The sequence below is a fragment of the Pongo pygmaeus genome, chromosome 3 (assembly GCF_028885625.2).
Source record: "Pongo pygmaeus isolate AG05252 chromosome 3, NHGRI_mPonPyg2-v2.0_pri, whole genome shotgun sequence".
Taxonomy (NCBI): Eukaryota; Metazoa; Chordata; class Mammalia; order Primates; family Hominidae; genus Pongo; species Pongo pygmaeus.
This window is the reverse complement of record NC_072376.2, coordinates 24,428,660-24,449,653: the sequence shown is the minus strand read 5'-3', so window position 1 is coordinate 24,449,653 and position 20,994 is coordinate 24,428,660. Positions and strand designations below refer to the sequence as shown.

At 42.8% G+C, this 20,994-nt stretch overlaps 1 protein-coding gene across 2 annotated transcripts in view; it reads right to left on the bottom strand.

Annotated features, from left to right (window-relative positions):
• The window catches only part of ZCCHC4 (zinc finger CCHC-type containing 4), a 56,788-nt gene extending 47,304 nt beyond the window's left edge, over positions 1 to 9,484 (bottom strand). Inside the window, exons 1-4 of one of the 2 annotated variants that reach the window (XM_054485020.1) lie at positions 9,212 to 9,339; positions 8,964 to 9,102; positions 7,982 to 8,100; positions 6,760 to 6,842 (exon numbers count right to left, since the gene is read on the bottom strand). In XM_054485020.1, coding sequence (XP_054340995.1) covers positions 6,760 to 6,842; positions 7,982 to 8,100; positions 8,964 to 9,069 — 308 coding nt within the window. In that variant the 5' untranslated portion in view covers positions 9,070 to 9,102; positions 9,212 to 9,339. Of the gene's footprint in view, positions 1 to 6,759; positions 6,843 to 7,981; positions 8,101 to 8,963; positions 9,103 to 9,211 lie in introns of both variants that reach the window. The other variant, XM_054485019.1, reaches the window with a different exon arrangement.
• Between the last annotated feature and the right edge of the window lie 11,510 nt (positions 9,485 to 20,994).

The following is a 20,994-nucleotide window of genomic DNA, read 5'->3' as shown; positions in this document are numbered from 1 at the left end:
AAGAGAGCCTGTCAACCTGCATCACAAAGCAAAATCCAACCACTCTATTTCATCATTTCTAAGGTGTATATTTTTTCACATTTTAGCATCTGCAATATGGAGATGATTTATAATTGCCGTCAGCCAAACAGAGGCCAAGATGTAGTTCAGACCTCTTGAAAACTTGGTCCTTGCTTTTGAAGCTGTCATGTCTTCAGGCAAGTGTTGTGCATGGCTGGAATTACAGGTGGAGAGTTAATTGCCATCACCCTATGATTCATTACTGAAACACATCATGTACTTTCAGTCAGCCACCAGAACAGAACAACAGGACATGCATTTGATATTAGAGAAGTAAATATCCCTTGGCCAGGTACTGTGGCTCACACCTGTAATCCCAGCTACCCAGGAGGCTGAGGCAGGAGGATCACTTGATTCCAGGAGTTCCAGATCAGCTTGGGCAATATATTGAGACCCCCCCATCTCTAAAAATATTTTAAAACACTAGCCAGAGCCGGGCGCCATGGCTCACACCTGTAATCCCAGCACTTTGGGAGGCTGAGGCAGGTAGATCACTTGAGGTCAGGAGTTCAAGACCAGCGTGGCCAACATGGTGAAACCCTGTCTCTACTAAAAATACAAAAATTAGCTGGGCGTGGTGGTGGGTGCCTGTAATCCCAGCTACTTGGGAGGCTGAGGCAGGAGAGTCACTTGAACCCCAGAAGCGGAGGTTGCAGTGAGCCAAGATCACGCCACTGCACTCCAGCCTTGGCAATAGAGGAAGACTCCATCTCAAACAAACAAAATTAGCCAGGAAGACCCCTTAATCCCAAAAGTTGGAGGCTACAATGAGCTATGAATGCACCACTGCACTCCTGCCTGGGCAACAGATGAAACTCTGCCTCCAAAAAAAAGAAAGAAAAGAAAGGAAAGAAGAGAAAGAAAGAAAAGGAAAGGAAGAAAGAGCGGCAGCAAGAATGAAAGAGAGAGAGAGAAAGAAAGAGACAGAGAGAGAAAAGAAAGAAAAAATATACCTGGTTGAAAGAATAACAACAACAATTAAGGCCTTTAGAGGACCTAAGAAAGGAAAATCCCACAAGTAGAGGAAGTTGTGTCGGGTTTTGTTACTCAAATATGGTTAAAAGGACTACCTATCACCCACTGAGTAACACTAGCTGAAGGCAGAAGTCGCAAAATCACTAGGAAGGGAGGAAAGAAAGTTCAAAGCAATGAGGGGCTGATGTGGTGATGATTCACTCACCATAAGGAGCTGAGTTTAATCATTTTTAAAAGAAGGAAAAGAACACTGCAAAATGAACCTCCACTTACATGATACATCTTTGTGCCTTGTCAATTACCTCTTTCCTTTAAGTATTTCCAAACTGCCCTTCAGAAAGCTTCACTGCTAGTTTATTAACCTTTTCTTGATAAAAGATAAACTGAGATCTTGTGCATATTTCTCTCTATTCAAAATCGCAACATAATCAGCAACTATCGTGCCTTAAATTTAACATTCAGACACACGGCCTTCTAAAAGTTTGGTAGAGAGAACATGAGAATATGAAGCGCTCAAGATTACTCAGCTTTCCCCCCTTATTCGTATTTACAACACATTCCCCAGCATTCCCCAGGGGGAGAGAAATTCATTCTGCTGCATGGCTCAGCATGATTCACAAATTGCAGGCCAGCATTTTGAAATGTCATTTTTATTGATCTCCATTTGATGTTCCATTTGCCTTTCCTGGAGTACACAAATTATGTTTATGGCATTTCTCTAATAGCAGACCTTGAAAATCTCAGTTTAAATGAGATCTGAAAAAAAATAACCAAATGAAATATCAACGAAACAAAACTATTTGGATGCACATAAATTAATGCTGACTTTAGCATTTAAATATCTTCCCTAAGTCTTCATAGGTCACAATAAGGGTGCAAACATACTATATAATAAACATAATAACACATTTCAGAGCATAACAGGCAGCTAAAAACTATATAAAAAAAGCAAATCTCAGGCACAAAACGTAAATATGTCAACTGAACACATATGAAACAGAAAGCATGGTTCAAAGAGTGAGATTAGAAAAATGAAAATCAAATCCTACTCTGTAAACCTAGAAATCTGTGCAGCGCTACCAATCCCATAATAAAAATCAGCTAACAGGTCAATTTATCTGGCTAGCTACCATAAGTCCTTATAAATGATTTTGAAAATAAATTAGTCAATGAAAAGCTATTGTAACTGCACAAAAACATGAAAAATTTGCTTTATAGAATATGTATAATTTTAAGAATCAGTATAAAGTTTAAAAGCAGTTTAATATTTTCAAATATAATAGTTGTTTAATAAGCTAACTTATAAATGAGTTATACAAAATTAAATTATCCACATTAGAAAATAATTACACTCTCAAGCAATAGTACATCATCCTTAGGTCTACTTACACATAACAATGAACTGCTAGTCTCAGGCTGAAGACAGACAAAGAGAATAGGTTATTTATTATGCCTTTGATTTTAAAAAGCCCAAATTATAATAGGACTCTTTATCTTAAGACACTGAGTATTTTCAGAATTACTGCTTTCAAACCGTTTGCTCCAGAGAAAGCATATAATAAAGCACAGGAACATTGATTACAAAGTGATACAGTGAAATCAATGATATTAAATTTCTACCCATCTTCCAAAACCTGTTCAGATGTCCTCTCCTTACCCTGTACTGATCACCTAAGCCACAAGTTACGCCCTAAGGCTTCTGACTTCTAAAGCACTTAGCCTTTGCTTTTTTTTTTTTTCTTTGAGATGGAGTCTCGCTCTCTCGCCCAGGCTGGAGTGCAGTGGCACAATCTTGGCTCACTACAAGCTCCGCCTCCCAGGTTCACACCATTCTCCTGCCTCAGCCTCCCGAGTAGCTGAGACTACAGGCGCTCGCCACCACGCCCGGCTAATTTTATTTGTATTTTTAGTAGAGACGGGGTTTCACCGTGTTAGCCAGGATGTCTCGATCTCCTGACCTCGTGATCCACCCACCTCGGCCTCCCAAAGTGCTGGGATTACAGGCGTGAGCCACCGCACCCGGCCAGCACTTAGCCTTTTCTATGAATACTGTGGATACTTAACACACCTTACTTTATACTAAATTATCTTTATTTATATATCTCAACCCCATTACTAGCATTTTAAATGCTTTTTGAGCATTCAATAAATACCTGCTGAATGAATGAATGAGTGAATGAATGACTAGGTGGACAGATGGTTGGATGGAGACTTCTGGCTACACAATCCAAGGTAATAGGTCACAGATGGTTTAAGATATTGAAAAGCATTTTACTGAGACATGCTGGCAAGAATTAGCACTAGATAAAAGATGAAATTATGGCCCCCCCCAAAAAAAAAATAACCTTTTGAAAATTCTTTAATAATTCATATTTTACCAAGCTTTTATGTTCTAATTAATATAAAATACGAATTTCAAAATTTTTTTAATCAAAAAAACATACTCTGGCACTACAAAGATAAGAACAGTGGTTTAGGCCTGGCATGGTGGCTCACGCCTGTAATTCCAGCACTTTGGGAGGTCAAGATGGGCAGACCACTGGAGGTCAGGAGTTTGACACCAGCCTGGCCAACATGGTGAAACCCTGTCTCTACTAAAAACACAAAAATTAGCTGGGCATGGTGGCAGGTGCCTGTAATCCCAGCTACTTAGAGGCTTGAGATAGGAGAATCACTTGAAACCAGGATGTGGAGGTGGCAGTGAGCCGAGATCGCGCCACTGCCCTCTAGCGTGGGTGACAAGAGTGAAACTCTCTCTCAAAAAAAAAAGAGAGTGAAAAAAAAAAAAAGAACAGTGGTTTAGCTCCAAACTAAAATTTTACTATGCTAGAAATAAGATCACCTAGATTTTCTTACAGAGTTTAATTAAATCACCAATATCCTTCTAACAGAAACATGCTTATCAGATAAAAGTGTTAAGGACAGAATACAAAACTATGTATACATTACGGCTACAAACAAACCTGGCATAGGAAAAAAAGCCAGAAGGAAATAATACAAAATGACCAAAGTGATGAGTTCAAAGGAAGAAACCACGGGCCATTTGGTTCTACTTTCTCCGTCTTCAATACTCTATTTTCTCTCAATAATCACTATGATAAATCCCTGCATAAGTCCTTACCTTTTCTCTCCTTATGTATCCTCAAATTAAATCGCTATGCATCATATATTACTATCTGCTTTTACATTTAAAAATAATCTTTTAGAATCAGGCATAAGATGAGTCACAGCTTAGTACTTCTCATAGTGTGAACGTGATAAAGTATAACTCCTGTAAGCCTCAATTTTCTCATTGAAGTAAACCACCTCTGCAGGACTAAATAATATCTCATGTAAAACACCTAGCACAGTGCCTACCTCACAGTAGTGCTCCATTTTCTTTTCTTTCTTTTTTTTTTTTTTTTTTTTTTGTGACAGCGTCTCACTCTGTCACCTAGGCTGGAGTGTAGTGGCACGATCTTGGCTCACTGCAACCTCTGCCTCCCAGGTTCAAGCGATTCTCCTGCGTCAGCCTCCCAAGTAACTGGGATTATAGACGCTGCCACTACGCCTGGCTAATTTTTGTAATTTTAGTGGAGATGGTATTTCACCATGTTGGCCAGGCTGGTCTCGAACTCCTGACCTCAAGTGATCCACCCACCTCGGCCTCCCAAAGTGCTGGAATTACAGGTATGAGCCACCATGCCTGGCCTCAATTTTCTTTAATTCCCTTTTCAAGATGTTTTGGGTGATGACTGAATTCCCACACAGTAAATACATAGACATCTCTGACTAACCACTGTAGTTAAGGGACAATCAAATTATACTGAGAAATGCCTCCTGTATCAAATGACTTTAAAATCTACTACTAAACAGCCCAGGAAAAATATTATAAATACACCCCAGTACTCCTCTGTGCTTAGTCTAAATGAGGCCTCACAATCTTTCTGAACACAGCAGCCCAAGCAAAATGAAGGAGCTGCCATAAAAGTGAAAACCTATTTGTCATCAGTAACCTAGCCAAGAGGCTTTTTAAGGAGCTTCTCCCAGCACATACTGTATAATGTCAGTGACACAGGTAAGAGATAAATTCTTTTCACAAGTTTGTCAAAAAATTACATCTACGACTCAACTCTAATCCACCCAATAAAACATTTCAACAATGCAGATTTTTAAAAATAGATGTTTAGAGATTTTTCAAGTTTGGTTTAGTGTTTCAAAAAAGAAACATCACAGCAAATCTTCATAACAATGGATTTGATAATGGGTTCTGATCTATACACCAAAAGCACAAGCAACAACAACAAAAATTGATAAATTGAACTTCATCAAAATTAAAAACTCTTGTGCTTCAAAGGACATCAAGAAAGTCAAAAGACAACCTACAGAATAGGAGAAAATATTTGCAAATCATATATTTGGCAAAGTTGTAATATCCAGAACATATAAAGAACTCCTGTGACTCAACAACAAAAAGATAACCCAATTAAAAATAGATAAAGAACTCGAACAGACATTTTTCCAAAGATCATACATAAATAGCCAATAAGCACATGAAACGATGATTCACATCATTAGTAATTTGATAAAAAACAAAAATCAAAGCTGCAATGACATACCACTTCACAATTACTAGGATGGTTGTAATCAGAAAAACAAGAAATAATAAGTGTTGGCAAGGATGCGGAGAAATTGGAATGCATATATACACTCCTAGTGGGAATGTAAAATGGTGCAGCCACTATGGAAAACAGTTTGGTGGTTCCTCAAAAAACTAAACACAGAATTACTGACAATTCCACGTCTAGGTATATACCCAAAAGAATTGAAGACACGGTCTCAAACTAATATTTGCATATCAATGTTCACTGTAGCATCATTCACAACAGCAAAAAAGTAGACACAGCCCAAATGTCCATCAACAGATGAACGGATTTTTAAACTGTGGTATAGACAGACAACGGATATTATTCAGTTGTAAAAAGGAATACAGTTCTGATACATGCTACCACATGAATGAACCTTGAAGACATTATGCTAAGTAAAATAAGCCAGACCCAAAGGACAAATATTGTATAGTCTCGCTTATATGAGGTACACAGAACTGTCAAATTCATAGCAACAAAAATAGTCGGGCACAATGGCTCATGCCTGTAACTCTCACAGTTTGGGAGGCTGAGGTGGGCGGATCCCTTGAGCCCAGGAGTTCTAGACCAGGAGTTCTGGGCAACATAGCAAGACCTTATCTCTATAAAAAAAAATAATAAATTAGCTGGGTGTGGTGGCGTGTGCCTGAAGTCCCAGCTACTCAGGAGGCTGAGGTGGAGGATTGGTTGAGCCCAGGAGGTTGAGGCTATAGTGAGTCATGACAGCACCACTGCACTTCAGCCTGGGCAACACAGAATGAGACCCTGTCTCAAAAAAAAAAAAAAACCACAAAAATAAATCAGAGGTTACCAGGGTTTGGGAGGAGGTGGAATGAGGAGTTACAGCATAATGGTGGCAGTTTCTGTTTGGAGTGATGAAAAAGTTTTGCGAATAGGGACGATGGTTACACAACAACATGAATGTACTTAATGTCACTGAATTGCACACTTGAAAATGATTAAAATGGCAGATTTTACATTATATATGTAACTACAATAAAAATAAATAAATGAAAGTAAACTTAAAGGCACAGAAAAAGGCAATAACAAAGAAACATGACAGCTAAACAAATAAAGAAAAATGACACTGCATCAGTACCTTTCCACACACTGCCTTCGGGACAGGGGAGGCTGACATCTTCGGTTATGAGCTTCTCGGGCAGCAAGTCTAGCTCCTGACAACTGAAAGACAGTACAAAACCCATTGAATAAACTGTGAAATATCTATCATCCTAGAAGAACTGGCATCACATTCTGACATCAAGAAGTCAGAAATTCAACCAACTCAACAGGCATTCATTTCAGGGGAAAACAAAACAGCGAAAACTGGGAAAATCCTAGAGCAGCTTGAAGCAATATCCAGCATATTAAAGCACTGAGAGATTAACATATGTTCACTGTAGCATCATCCACAATAGCAAAAAGGTGGACACAAGCCAAGTATTCACCTTAATGGGTCTGCAGAAGAGTGGTATATAATACTGTTTTACCACAAACCTAACAAAACTGAAAATTCTCTGGTCAAAGTTTTCAGAAACTTCAACTGGAGCCGAGTTCAAGAGGATACCAAGCTCATGACCATATCTCTAAGTGCCTTCATTGGTCATCTAATAGCTGTATAAGGGATGTTCAATACAAATGTTCAAAAAAAGTGTTTTTTAACACTTTCTGGAATGATCATGATTTCTCTTTAGTGAGAAATCTGTATCTGCCAATGTGCTATAGACTGAATGTTTGTGCCCCCTAAAATTCGTATGTTGAAGCCTTAACCCCAATGTGATGGTATTTAAATGAGGGGCCTTTGAGAGGTAATTAGGTCAAGAGGGTAGAGCCCTCAGGAATGAGATTAGCGTCCTTCTAAGACAGACAGTGCTTGCTTCCTCTCTCTGGGAAATGAGGATATAAAGAAAGGATGACCCTCTGCAAATCAGGAAGAGGACAGGACCTACACCAGACACTAGATCTGCCAGCATCTTGATCCTGGACTTCCCAGTCAAACTGATGTCTGTCGTTTAAGCCACACAGCCTATGGTACTTTTGTTACAGAAGCCCAAGCTAACACACAGAAGATCAGCCCCACCCAATATTACCACCTCAGAGAGTCTTATGGGGAATTAAGACTTTGAGACAGTAGTTTTAAGATATCAGTAATCAGAGTAAACATGAACTCGTTTTCTGAACCAACAAACATAGTATCTCCATCTCTCTTAAGAGATTTATCTTATATGTTCAGACCGCATATTTTTATTGGTTTTCACGTTCTCAACAAAATTGTCATATATACCAAAAATAAAAAATAAATATACAAAAAGTTGATATACCTTTTCATCTTCCCACTGAAAAAAATTACAGTCTTTTCTATCTCTACAGGCTGAACAGGCATAAAACCTCCGAGTTTCTTCTTTCCCTTGGGTCACCTTTACAAACAGAAGAGTGGGTCCTAGTTCCAGAATAGAAAAAAAAAAAAAGTGTCAAGTAACGGTCATCTACGTCAAGTTCTTAGTTTTCGCCGCCCTTAAATAAAATTTGTTTGAGCTTTATGCACAATTTATCATAATTACATCCATCTCTTTGGTTGGTTGTTTTTTGTTTTGTTGGGGTTTTTTGTTTTGTTTTCTTGAGACAGGGTCTCCCTCTGTCGCCCAGGCTGGAGCGCAGTGGCACAATCATGGCTCACTGAGATCTCTGCTTCCTAGCCTCAAGCGATTCTCCCGCCTCAGCCTCCCAAGTAGCTGGGACTACAGTTGCGTGTCCCCAGCTGTTTTTGTTTTTTTGTAGACGGAGTGTCACCATTTTTGCCCGGGCTACTCTCAAACTCCTGGGCTCAAGCGATCAGCCCGCCTCGGCCTCCCAAAGTGCTGGAACTACAGGTGTACGCCACCACGCCGGCTTCTCTGTGTTTAGGGAATGTTTCTTTTCTCTCTGTTACAACATTCCAGCAGTGACTACTTATAAATAATTTTTGAAAACTGGTCCCTCCAGAAAGAAAATGCTATTGTCGGTATAGTTGCTGTCTACGTTGTGAATATTACAAACCTGAGACTAAAACAAGGAAGGGACTCAGAGAATTGAGGACTTTGACATCTCTTGCGCGGTTACCCTTGCAGTGAAAACCCGAGCTTTGAGCTGGACACGCCCACTTTCTGTAAGTTAGAGAAAAACTGAGTCTAGTTCGCAGGCAAGAATTACACTGTCTTTCTCCCTAATTTTTTATTTTTGAAGGGAGAGCAAATCAACAAATGAAATCCCCAAGTACTTGTCAACGAGAACTATTCAATACCATGCATCCTTCTCTTTGCCTACCTTTCTGCCCCTTCCCCCCAAAAAAGAGATGAAATAGTCCTGGAGCCAAAACCACAAGAGTGGAGACTTGCTCTGAATGTTTCTCAAGTAAGTTGAAAAACACCATGTTCCGAGGAAGGAGTATTTTCTAGGCAGCACACTGGTGAGGGAAAGAGGCGGATAAAAATACAGGAGCCCCAAAAGCCACTTCCAATCCAACTCACACCCTCAGCGCCCGGCAGCTAGGCTGAGCCCAGACTCTGACCCACCGTGAGGGCACAGCGGGGCGGGGACGGCAGGATCCAAAGGAAACACCACCTCCATTCCCGAGCTTCCCCGGCACCCTGCGCTGCCCTCCGCCTCCACAGCTTCAAACCCATCCCTGGAGGCCGCCATCTTCCCGCCGCCGTCCCGAAAGCCTCAGTACGAAACAACAATGCTGAGAAAGAGCGCCCCCGCGACCCAAAGCGACCCACAGCGCCCCCAGGCGCTTAGGAGGAGCTGGGGCGGGGGCTGCCGCGGCGGAGGCCACGCCCCGAAACGCAGTTCCCGCCCACCTGGGGGCTGCACCTAAGCGGCCCCTAGCGGTGGGGCTCGCAGGTCACTTGTGGGACCTGTGCCATGAGCTCAGCGCCTGAAAGCACCCTCCTTTCTTAAGAATATAGCCAGGACGTGAGATGATTCGAACAAAGACTTGGTTGTATTGTAGGTCCAAAAGGCAGCATTACCACCTCTGCCAAATAGCTGAAATGGCTGCAGCAGCTGCGATTGAAGGACCATTCTTTGTTTTTCAAAGTCACAGTCACTGCATCATCCTCTGTAACTTTTGGACAATGCTGAAAGTTGCACATCATAGTTGCATACTCATTGACATTTATACATTAGAAAGAAAGAAAACCGTCCTGATTTGCAGATGACATGATTATCCACATTTTAAAAATCCGAAAGAATCTATCAGGAAAACACCTCCAGTTTAAACTGAGTTCAGCAAGGTTGCAGGATATGAGATAAACACACAAACATCAACTGGATTTCTAAATACTAGCAATGATCACAAGAACACTCAAAAATAGAATACCACTTACAATCACTCAAATAAATGAAATAGGTGTAAATCTAACGAAATATGTACAGGGCTTTATGTATGCTAAAAACTCCAAAATGCTTGATTAAAAAAAAATCAAGGCTGGGTGCAGTGGCTCACACCTGTAATCCCAGCACTTTGGGGAGCCAAGGTGGGAGGATTGCTTGAATCCAAGAGTTCGAAACCAGCCCAGGCAACAAAGCGAGACGACGTCTCTAAAATAAATAAGCAATTTTTAAAGTTTTTTAAAAATCAAAGAATAGCCAGGCACGGTGGCTCACGCCTGTAATCCCAGAACTTTGGGAGGCCAAGGCAGGTGGATCACGAGGTCAGGAGATCGAGACCATCCTGGCTAACACTGTGAAACCCCGTCTCTACTAAAAATACTAAAAATACAAAAAAAAAAAAATTAGCCAGGCGTGGTGGCGGGCACCTGCAGTCCCAGCTACTCGGGAGGCTGAGGCAGGAGAATGGCGTGAACCCGGAAGGCGGAGCTTGCAGTGAGCCGAGATTGTGCCACTGCACTCCAGCCTGGGTGACAGAGCGAGACTCTGTCTTAAAAAAAAAAAAAATCAAAGAATAAACAAATTCAGAAACATGCTGCACTCATAAATCAGAAGACTCAACATAGTAAAGATATCAGTTCTCCCCAGGTTTAATGCTCATACAGGTGTAGCACAATTGCTATGAAAATCCCAGCCAGATTTTTTTTGTAGATTTAGACAATATTCTGAAATTTATATGGAAAGGCAAGGGAACTAAAATAGCTAAAACAATTTTGAAAAAGAATAATGAAGTGGGAGGAATCAGCCTACTCAATTTCAAGTCTTATAGTGCAGTAATCAAGACGCAGCCACATGTCTATGGTTGTAGACGAAATAGTCTCTTATGTTATTTAAAGAACCATTGGGGCATGTGCCTAGTTAATTTCACACATTGAGTGCTATGGTTTATTACTGTAAAAACATGGCTGTTTTTCTTTCACGTTTCATGTAATGGTTTTACTCAATTCTCCATCTGCACCAGTAGCATCTGTATCTTTGATGTACCAGTGTCCCCTTTTTCAAGTTGTCCAGCACACTTTTTCAGTGTATATTATCTGCACATGTCTGGTCTTTTGAGATAGGAAACTTTCTACAGCTATGATGATGATACTTTCAGATACTGTCTCAAGACCTAACTAGCTGGGCACACGTCCTCAGGACCCCTTGAGACAGTGCCCCAGGCAGAATAAAAACTAAAAGACCTAACTACCTACTCACATGAACTCTAGCACTTTTATTTACAAATTTGTTTTAGATGTACAAATTTGTGATCTTAAAAGACTTGCTTATAAAATTTGCAAGTGAATTTGTAACTCGTAAAACCAGAGTTACTGAGTCCATATTTCCTCTTTCTCTTTTCAATAATGCTGATTCTCTGAGGCAACCTCTCTAAGCAGCCAAAACCAGTACAGACGTGCAGCCTTTACAGATAAGCTTCCCCAAACAGTAAAAATACAACAAAGGTTGATCCAAATAAGGTAAATGGGAGGGCACTGCAAAATGTGGGAGCTGCTGAAGGTTTCAAACATCAGGCCATTTTCTTTGCAGAGGGATAATTTTGGGGAGAAAAAAAAACTCTCCTTATTTTCAGATATATATGGTAAATAGCCTGTGTTAAATATTTACTGATGGGATTATGAATATGACCAATAAGTTATACATGTTTCATTTAATTTCCTGATAGTGTTTTTAGTCTGTACAGGAAAATGCTTGAGTAGAAACATACTGAGAGATTCAGCAAGGTTCTGAAAGGAAGCCAGAGACAGAACCGAAAATAGGTCCCTTGAGGCCTAAGTACCAGGAGAGACCTAGATTACACTTATTGTCAGGCCTCTGAGCCCAAGCTAAGCTATCATATCCCCTACACCCTGCACGTATACATCCAGATCGCCTGAAGCAACTGAAGATCCACAAAAAAAGTGAAAATAGCCTTAACTGATGACACTCCACCACTGTAATTTGTTTCTGTCCCACCCTAACTGATCAATTTACTTTGTAATCTCCCCCACCCTTAAGAAGGTTCTTTGTAATTCTCCCTACCCTTGAGAACGTACTTTGTGAGATCCACCCCGTGCCCGCAGCACATTACTCCTAACTCCACTGCCTATCCCAAAACCCATAAGAACTAATAATAATCCACCACCCTTGGCTGACTCTGTTTTCGGACTCAGCCCGCCTGCACCCAGGTGAAATAAACAGCCTTGTTGCTCACACAAAGCCTGTTTGGTGGTCTCCTCACGTGGATGCATGAGACACTTATCACACAGAGCGTGATCCCAGGCTGCTAAGATTGCTGGAACTCAGCTACTCTGCCAGCCAGTTTGTCTGGTCAAACTGGTGAGCTTTATTTCTTTCTCTCTTTCTTTTTTTTTTTATTTTTTTTGAGACAGAGTCTCACTCTGTCGCCCAGTCTGGAGTGCAGTGGAGCAGTATTGGCTCACTGCAACCCCCACCTCCTGGGTTCAAGCAGTTCTCCTGCCTCAGCCTCCCAAGTAGCTGGGATTACAGGCATGTGCCACCATGCCCAGTTAATTTTTTTTTTTTTGTATTTTTAGTAGAGATGGGCTTTTACCATGCTGGCCAGGCTGGTCTCGAACTCCTGACCTTGTGATCCACCCGCCTCGGCCTCCCAAAGTGCTGGGATTACAGGCATTGAGCCACCACGCCTGGCCCAAACTGGTGAGCTTTCTCAGAGGGCTGGTAGTCTCCTTCCTTGGCTTCATTAATAGAACAAATCAGGGTCTTTTGAAAACCTTCAATTCCCAAACCTCCTTCAGAGAATAAGGCTGAAGCCAGAGAAGAGTTCTGTAGTGGAGATCTGACCATCTTCTCTATCTTCTGGTAACAGGACCCCAGTTTTCCTTTGGGAAGCCAACCCTCCCAATTTTAGCCCATGCAGTGTGAGAGGTGTAAAAAATGGCAGGGACTGGCTTGGATTTGGGCAAGTGGCTTGCAGCTTCTGCTGGGATGGCTGAGAAAAAAGGTGTCATAGTTACATGTTTTAATCTCGGTGGCATTCATGATGTTGATTCCTCATGTGTCCGAGGGGTTCAGCTCTCCATTGTTGCCTGGGCTGAGTCACACGTCTAGTGGTTGGCTCATCCGGGATTATCTTAACCCATTTATGCCTGAAGTTGCAATTTTTTGAATTTTTGCAATCAGACCTTGGTGATGACCTTGAGCATTAGGATATAAATAACTCCCACACGCTCAGCATTGCAATAATGGAACACTAGGCATAAATGCGCTGGGGCCGGGATAACTCAGCTGTGCTCTGTGTGTCTCTCCTTCTCCTGGAACCACCAGGACAGCCTGGGCATATCTTTCTCATGGGGATGGCAGATGCACAAGAGAACTAGCAGAAGCAGACAAGTTCCGCGAGGCCTGGGCTTGGAATTACACCACTCTCACTTCCATCTCATTGTTTTGGCTCAAGTAAGTCACATGGGCCAAGCATTGCAAAGTTATATGGCAAAGAATGTGATCAGGAAATGGTGAAGAATTGGGGTCCGTGACACAATTGATTGCATAAGTCTTCTTCATCAGGGCAACCAAGGAGCCAGTGGCAATGCTTCCCACCCCTTGAGGAGCACCTGTCTTAGAAGGAACCCAATAAGAAAAAAGCAGAACCGGGAGACAGGAAGGTGTGAGGACACCATGTGAGCACCTAGATTCAGCCATGCCTGAAGTTTTCAGTTACACGAGTCATAAATTCCTCAGTGGCTCTTTAAGCCAGTTTGAGATGGGGTTGATTCTATCACTCACAATCAAGAATGCTGATTAATGCCCTATGGCTGCAGCCATAATATTGGATGGATGTATCTGTCCTAGAAGTCCTTTCCCAGTCAAGATCAGCTCACTCTGACCTTCCTTCTCCCTGCCACACTCCCTGTAGACCTGCCTGCTTTCCTCCCTCCATCTTTCCTCCCTCCATCCTCTCCGGCCTTTGTGGAGGAACCTGGTCTCCTTGCTGCCTTTTGTCTTGCTGCCCCAAAATAAGCACTCACAACTGTTTTTTGTTGTTGTTGTTCTGTTTTAAGGGGAAAGCAATCAGGGAAGACCAGCAACAAGAATAAAACCTGCAGAGACCCTGCCCCGGCAGCCTCTGCCTTCCAGTTCTGGATCCCGGCACCCCCGCTGACACGGCCCCGCAACCTCCTTGACGTCCTCTCTCTAATTTCCGAGAGTGAAGCTCACCAAATCTTTTCCCAGCCCTGAAAAGTCTCAACTGTGAAAACTTGGCTGGGAAAGGACTTGGATACAAAGGGACTCTGTGTAGCCTTCCTTGGATCTTTGAAAAACAGCGACAACACTGCTGAACCAAACACCCTGAAACTAAGGACGCTTTCTGATAAGCTATTGAGATTCACTGGTCATTTCTGCTGTGCTGGACAGGAGCCCTGATGGAATGGGCCTTTCAGAAGCCAATAAAGACCCATGGCATGGAACTCCTGGGACTTCCTCCATCCACATCTCAAGGAGCTGCCCTGTCCCCTCCTGTCTTCCTGCCTGAATATGATGCCTCTCTGGCGTGAAAGCTGGGAATGAAGTGCAGGAGAGAATGTGTGTGTGTGTGTGTGTGTGTGTGTGTGTGTACGTGACTGCTTCTTATAAACGCATAGAAATGAAACCTCAAGATAAATACATCTGGCTGGTACGATGGCTCGCGCCTGTAACCCCAGCACTTTGGGAGGCCGAGGCAGGCAGATCACTTGAGGTCAGGAGTTTGAGGTCAGCCTGGCCAACATGATGAAACCTTATCTCTACTAAAAATATAAAACTTAGCTGGGTGTGGTGGCAGGCCCCCTGTAATCCCAGCTATTTGGGAGGCTGAGGCAGGAGAACTGCTTGAGCCCGGGAGGCAGAGGTTGCAGTGAGCTGAGATCACACCACTGTACTCCAGCCTGGGCAACAGAGCGAGACTCCATCTCAAAAAAGAAAAAAGAAAGATAAATAAATCTGCTGAAAAGTAGAATGCCATGTGTAGTGGGTTGTTCCCTAAACATTCATTTTCACTCAGAACATCATATATGACCTTACTTGGCAGTAGGTTGTTTGCAGAGATAGTCAGTTAATGCTCGAGATGAGATCACAGTGGATTCGGGTGAATCCTACATCCAATGACTGGTGTCCTTATAAAAAAGAGGAAAGCACACAAAAAGACAAAGGCCACATGAAGACAGAGGTGGGCAGAGATTGGAGTTATCTGCCGCAAGCCAAGGTACACCTGAGGTCTCCAGAAGCTAAAGGCTTCTAGAAGCTTTTAGAGTTCTTCTAGACACTGAGGCAACAAAGAGGCAAGAGGTGGTTTTAGCTGAAGGTGTGGCTTCCAGCCTCAGCCTACTCACACAGGAGGCTCTGGGCACTGCAATATTGCCTTCTTTGAGGCTGGGGCTTTTATACGCCTTATCAGTCAGTCACAGGCTGTGAGCCTCCCTGTCACAATCCCAGATGTAAGTAGAAGTCCTGCATGGGACTTTAGAGAAGCCCCTTAAAGGAATTGACTAGGTCTGTCTCCTTGTTCTTTCCCCTCTCCTCCTCCCTGCAGTGTGGATGCAGATCTGAGGACTGAAGCTCTAGCAGCCACCTTGGATCATAAGGTCACCTGGAGATAGAGGCCAAAAAGATAGGAGGACCTGGACTACCTAACTTGGCTTCTTTGACATGAGAATAAACCCTTGTCCAGCCGGGTGTGGTGGCTCACGCCTGTAATCCCAGAACTTTGGGAGGCCAAGGTGGGTGGATCACCCGCCTGGTTAGAAGTTTGAGACCAGCCTAGCCAACATGGTGAAACCCTGTCTGTAATAAAAATACAAAAATTATCTGGGTGTGGTGGCAGGCACCTGTAATCCCAGCTACTAGGGAGGCTGAGGCAGGAAAATCGCTTGAACCGGGGAGGTGGAGGTTGCAGTGAGCCGAGTTTGCACCATTGCACTCCAGCGTGGGTGACAGAGCAAGACTCCATCTCAAAAAAAAAAAAAAAAGACCAGGCGCGGTGGCTCACACCTGTAATCCCAGCACTTTGGGAGGCTGAGGCGGGTGGATCACGAGGTCAGGAGATTGAGACCATCCTGGCTAACACCGTGAAACCCCATCTCTACTAAAAATACTAAAAATTAGCCGGGTGCGGTGGCGGGCACCTGTAGTCCCAGCTACTCGGGAGGCTGAGGCAGGAGAATGGCTTGAACCCGGGAGGCGGAGCTGTCAGTGAGCTGAGATCATGCCACTGCACTCCAGCCTGGGCGAAAGAGCGAGACTCCGTCTCCAAAAAAAAAAAAAAAAAGAATAAACCCTTGTCTGTTTAAGTCACTTGTATTTTGTGTTTTCTGTTACATGCAACCCAATATAGGCTTGGTTTTTTTTTAAGGCCAAAAAAAGTGTGATTTGTAACTAAAATTATATACACTATACTCTCCAAATGATTACTTTCCTCCCTTAAAAAGGGAAGAATTATACCACTACACAGTATATCCATGTTACAAAACTGCACTTGTGCCCCCTAAATCTATAAAATTAGAAAAAAATAATAATATGAAACACATATGTATTTTCAATTTTTTCAGTAGCCACATTTTTAAAAATACAGGTAAAAATTTTTTAAGATACCAGTAATGGAAGAATTAGAACTTGGATAATAACTATACTTTTTTTTGAAAATTTTACAAATGTGTCTGGTGTTTTAAATATAGAAACCACTTCATCCATGTATAAATTCACAGGAGCTGTGATTGCACTCATCTCAATGAGGCAGTAGGATCAGAGAAGGTTGCCGTGTGGGGCAGTGGTAAAGAAAGTTGGCTCTCAAGTCACCTTGTCTTCATTCTTTGTTTTTTTGTTTTTTGTTTTTGTCTTGGTTCTAATCGCAGCTCCACCACTCCTTAGCTTAGGCAAGTTACTTATTCTTTCTGTGCCTCAGTTTCTTACTCTGTAACATAAGGATGATAACCATAGTAGCTACCCTTTTAAGGTACTGTTGGGAGGATTAAGGGTAATAATTCATATAAAGTACTTCCCACGGAGCCTGGAACATAATAAGCAATTAATAAAGTGTAGTCATTATAATGGCTCAGGATTAGAGTTGAGCCAGAATTTGAACTGAAATCTATCTAAGTCTGAGGCTGCTGCTCCTTTTGCAGTCTCAGTAGATGCATTATAATGACCCTTTCTATATGGGATGGAGTGTGCTGCCTGCTCCGTCTCCTCTGTTCCACCTCTCACCGCTGCTTGCTTGGTTAACACCTACTTGTCTCCCAGGAGAGGGAAGACTTCTCTGAGCCCCAAGATTGGGTTAGATGCTCCTGGGCTGTGCTCCTGCAGCATCCTGAATGTACACTCCTGGTATGAATTATCACGCCACATTATAATTGCCTAATTGCTGGCTAGCGCTCCCCTCTACACTGTAAGCCCTTTGACAGCAATGTTGTGTATTTTTCTTATATCAACAGTACTGGCTAGTGGCTCACAGTAATCCCAGTACTTTGGGAGGCCGAGGCAGGAAGATTGCTTAAGCCCAGGAGTTCAAGACCAGCCTGGGCAGCAAAGTGAGACGTCACTCATCTCTACCAAAAATGAAAAAAAAAAAATTAGCTGGGTATGGTGATGTGTGCCTGTGGTCCCAGCTACATGGGAGGCTGAAGTGGCAAGGTCACTTGAGCCTGGGAGGTTGAGGCTGCAGTGAGCCGTGTTCATGCCACTCCAGCCTGTGAAACAGAGCAAGATCCTGTCTCAGAAAAAAAAAAAATTACTGGCACATAATATTTACTATCTATGTATTGATTACATTACTACTATAATCAGATTTTTTAAGTCTGAGAATATTTGAGCTGGAAGGGACCACTTAGACATCTAGTGTTTCTACCAAGGCCCCCTGGTGGGATTTTGGAAATGTGTGGAGGTGTTTTTGGCTTTCACAAGAATTGGGGGACAGTTCTGGTATTTGGAGGGCAGCTGGGTGCTGAGTGACCTGTAATGGTTAGGACAGTTCCACCTAATGTCCCACATACTTTTATTGTCTGCACAAACATTTATGTAGATCAAAAAGCTGTTATAATTAGTTCGTCCTAGACTCTAACTTTGATTTACACTGTACAAAAGCAAACTATTTTTGTACAGTTTTAATATATCTGAATATTTCAGGAATGCAACTACTGTGTGTATGAAGGGGAAAGGAGACCGTGTTTTATCCAGAATGCTCACTATCGTGGAAAAATCACGTGGGCAATAGCACCTGGGCCCATGGTATCTGAATTCTCAGTACAATCTGCCTGTATCATCTGTATCTGTAGCCACTACATTCATGATCATTTTGTCTGTCAGCAATTTTTGCATAATAAGCCATTCCAAGGCAAAACAACAATCATTCTCTCCCATGCATCGGTGGGTTTGCTGGGGGTTGGCTGGTTTTGGCTGGGCTCAGCTGGGCAGTCCTGCCTCAAGTGTGGTTAGCTGGGCTTGGCCCTTTGCTTGTGTTGGGCCCAGGTCTGTTCTACGTGTCTCATTGTGGGGCCCAGACAGATGGGGCCGCAGATTCCTGGGACAGGCTCTTCTCATGACAGTGGCAGAGGCACAAGAAAGCGAGCCTCCCTGCACAGCACATTTCAAGCTTTCTTTCAGTCTTGTCTGCTGTTAGCCCAAGCGGCCAAAGCAGGCCCCATTGCCAAGCCTGAAGTCAACAGATGGAAAAGTAAAAGCACACGCCTGCCGTGGAGGCGGAGGGAAGAGAGTAAATATGTTTGAGCAAAAATCTAACCTACCTCGGTGATTTGACCTGATTATCTTAATTTAGCCCTGATCTCAAAATGTCATATACAGGCCAGGCGCGGTGGCTCACGCCTGTAATCCTAGCACTTTGGGAGGCCGAGGCGGGCGGATCATGACGTCAGGAGATCAAGACCATCCTGGCTAACACTGTGAAACCCCGTCTCTACTAAAAATACAAAAAAAAAATTAGCTGGGCATGGTGGCAGGCACCTGTAGTCCCAGCTACTCGGGAGTCTGAGGCAGGAGAATGGCGTGAACCCGGGAGGCGGAGCTTGCAGTGAGCCGAGATCGCACCACTGCACTCCAGCCTGGGCGACAGAGCAAGACTCCGTCTCAAAAAAAAAAAAAAAAGTCATATACAAAGAGAAGAAAAAACATTTTGCCTTGCATATCTCCAGTACTAATGTACTCTGATAAGAAAGTCCATGGCTCTGATGATTTCATTATAACTTAACCATGTGGTCATGACTATTTACATACAAAATACATATAGTCATGTGTCACCTAATGACAGGGCTACATGCGGAGAAATGCATCACTAGGTAATTTCATCACTATGTGAACATCGGAGAATGGACTTACATAAACCTCAGTGGTATAGCCTACTACACACCTAGGCTACAGGGGATAGCCTCTTGCTCCTAGACTACAAACCTGTACAGCATGTTACTGTACTGAATACTAAAGGCAACTGGAACCCAGTGGGAAGTATTTGTGTATCTAGGCATATCTAAACACAGAAAAGGCAAAGTAAAAAATGCCGTAAAAAAGATAAAAAATGCTACACCAGTCTAGGCACTTACCACAAATGGAGCTTGCAGGACTGGAAGTTGCTCTGGGCGAGTGAGTGAATGAGTGACTGGTGAGTGAATGTGAAGGCCAAGGACGTTACTGTACACTACTGCAGACTTTGTAAACGCTGTACATTTAGGCTATACCAAATTTTACTTTTTAAAAAGTAATTGCATCCCAGCACTTTGGGAGGCTGAGGTGGGAGGACTGCTTTGAGCCCAGGTGTTCAAGGCCAGCCTGGGCAATATGGCGAGACTTCATCTCCACTAAGATTTTTTTTAAGAAATTAGCTGGGCATGCTGGCATGCACTTGTAGTCCCACTGTGGGGGCGGTGGGGTGGGAGTGGGGGGTAATGGGGAGGAGGGGTGGGATGAGGTGGGAAGATCGCTTTAGCTCAGGAGGTCAAGGTTGCAGTGAGCTGTGATTGCACCACTGCACTTCAGCCTAAGTGATAGAGCAAGACCTTGTCTCAAAAAAAATGGAAAATAGAAATTGCACCACAACAGCACAATGGCTACAATGTCACTAGGAATTTTTCAGCTCCATAATCTTATGGGGCCACCATCATATATATGGTCAGTCACTGAATAAAACATCATTATGCAGTTCATGACTATATGTTATTATAAATAAATGTCCTTTTATTTTTAATATATGTATTTTATTGGAAATTAGGTGTTTAGATAAGTTGTATAATTTATTAATTTCATTTCAAGAGAGTCAAGAGATTTGCCAAGTATTTTTATGAAAAGGGGGCTGTGAACCCACATGTGTGAGACTCACAGAGGTAATCCAACAGAGTTCAGCATAGCAAGGGGCAGGAGAGCTGAGCCAGAGGGCTTCCCTTGGAGTCCTGCCCTCCCGTTTACAAAGTATGTCACTTCAGCAAGGTGTTTCACATCCCTGAGGCTTTCTCAAGTGCGCTATGGAGTAATAATACAAAACTCTTCCTGGCTGCAGTAAGAATTAAATAAGATCACATGTGTGACATTCAGGATACTGGCAGGAAACAGATGACACATTCGAGTGGGTTAATGGAGGGGCATTTCATAGAGGGACAATTTGCCAGGTTGTGGGCCTAGTTAAAATAAACCACTCAGAGAACATGCATTATCTGAAGGCTGTTACAGTAGGGAGTCATTTCTACCCCCAGGTCTACAAGGCCAAAGTGACATGGAAGTTTCTGGAACTTTCATAGAACCCAAAAAGAACAAGTGTATGGAAAACGCAACTCTACAACAGCTATAGCCTTCAGTAGAGGGCCTCAGCCAACCACAACAAGCCCACCGGGCAGAAGCTGGTGGGATAAATGCTTCAATCTCACTCTCCTTCTGTCTACAGATCTTTCTTCTGTGTGTCTCCTATTGGCAA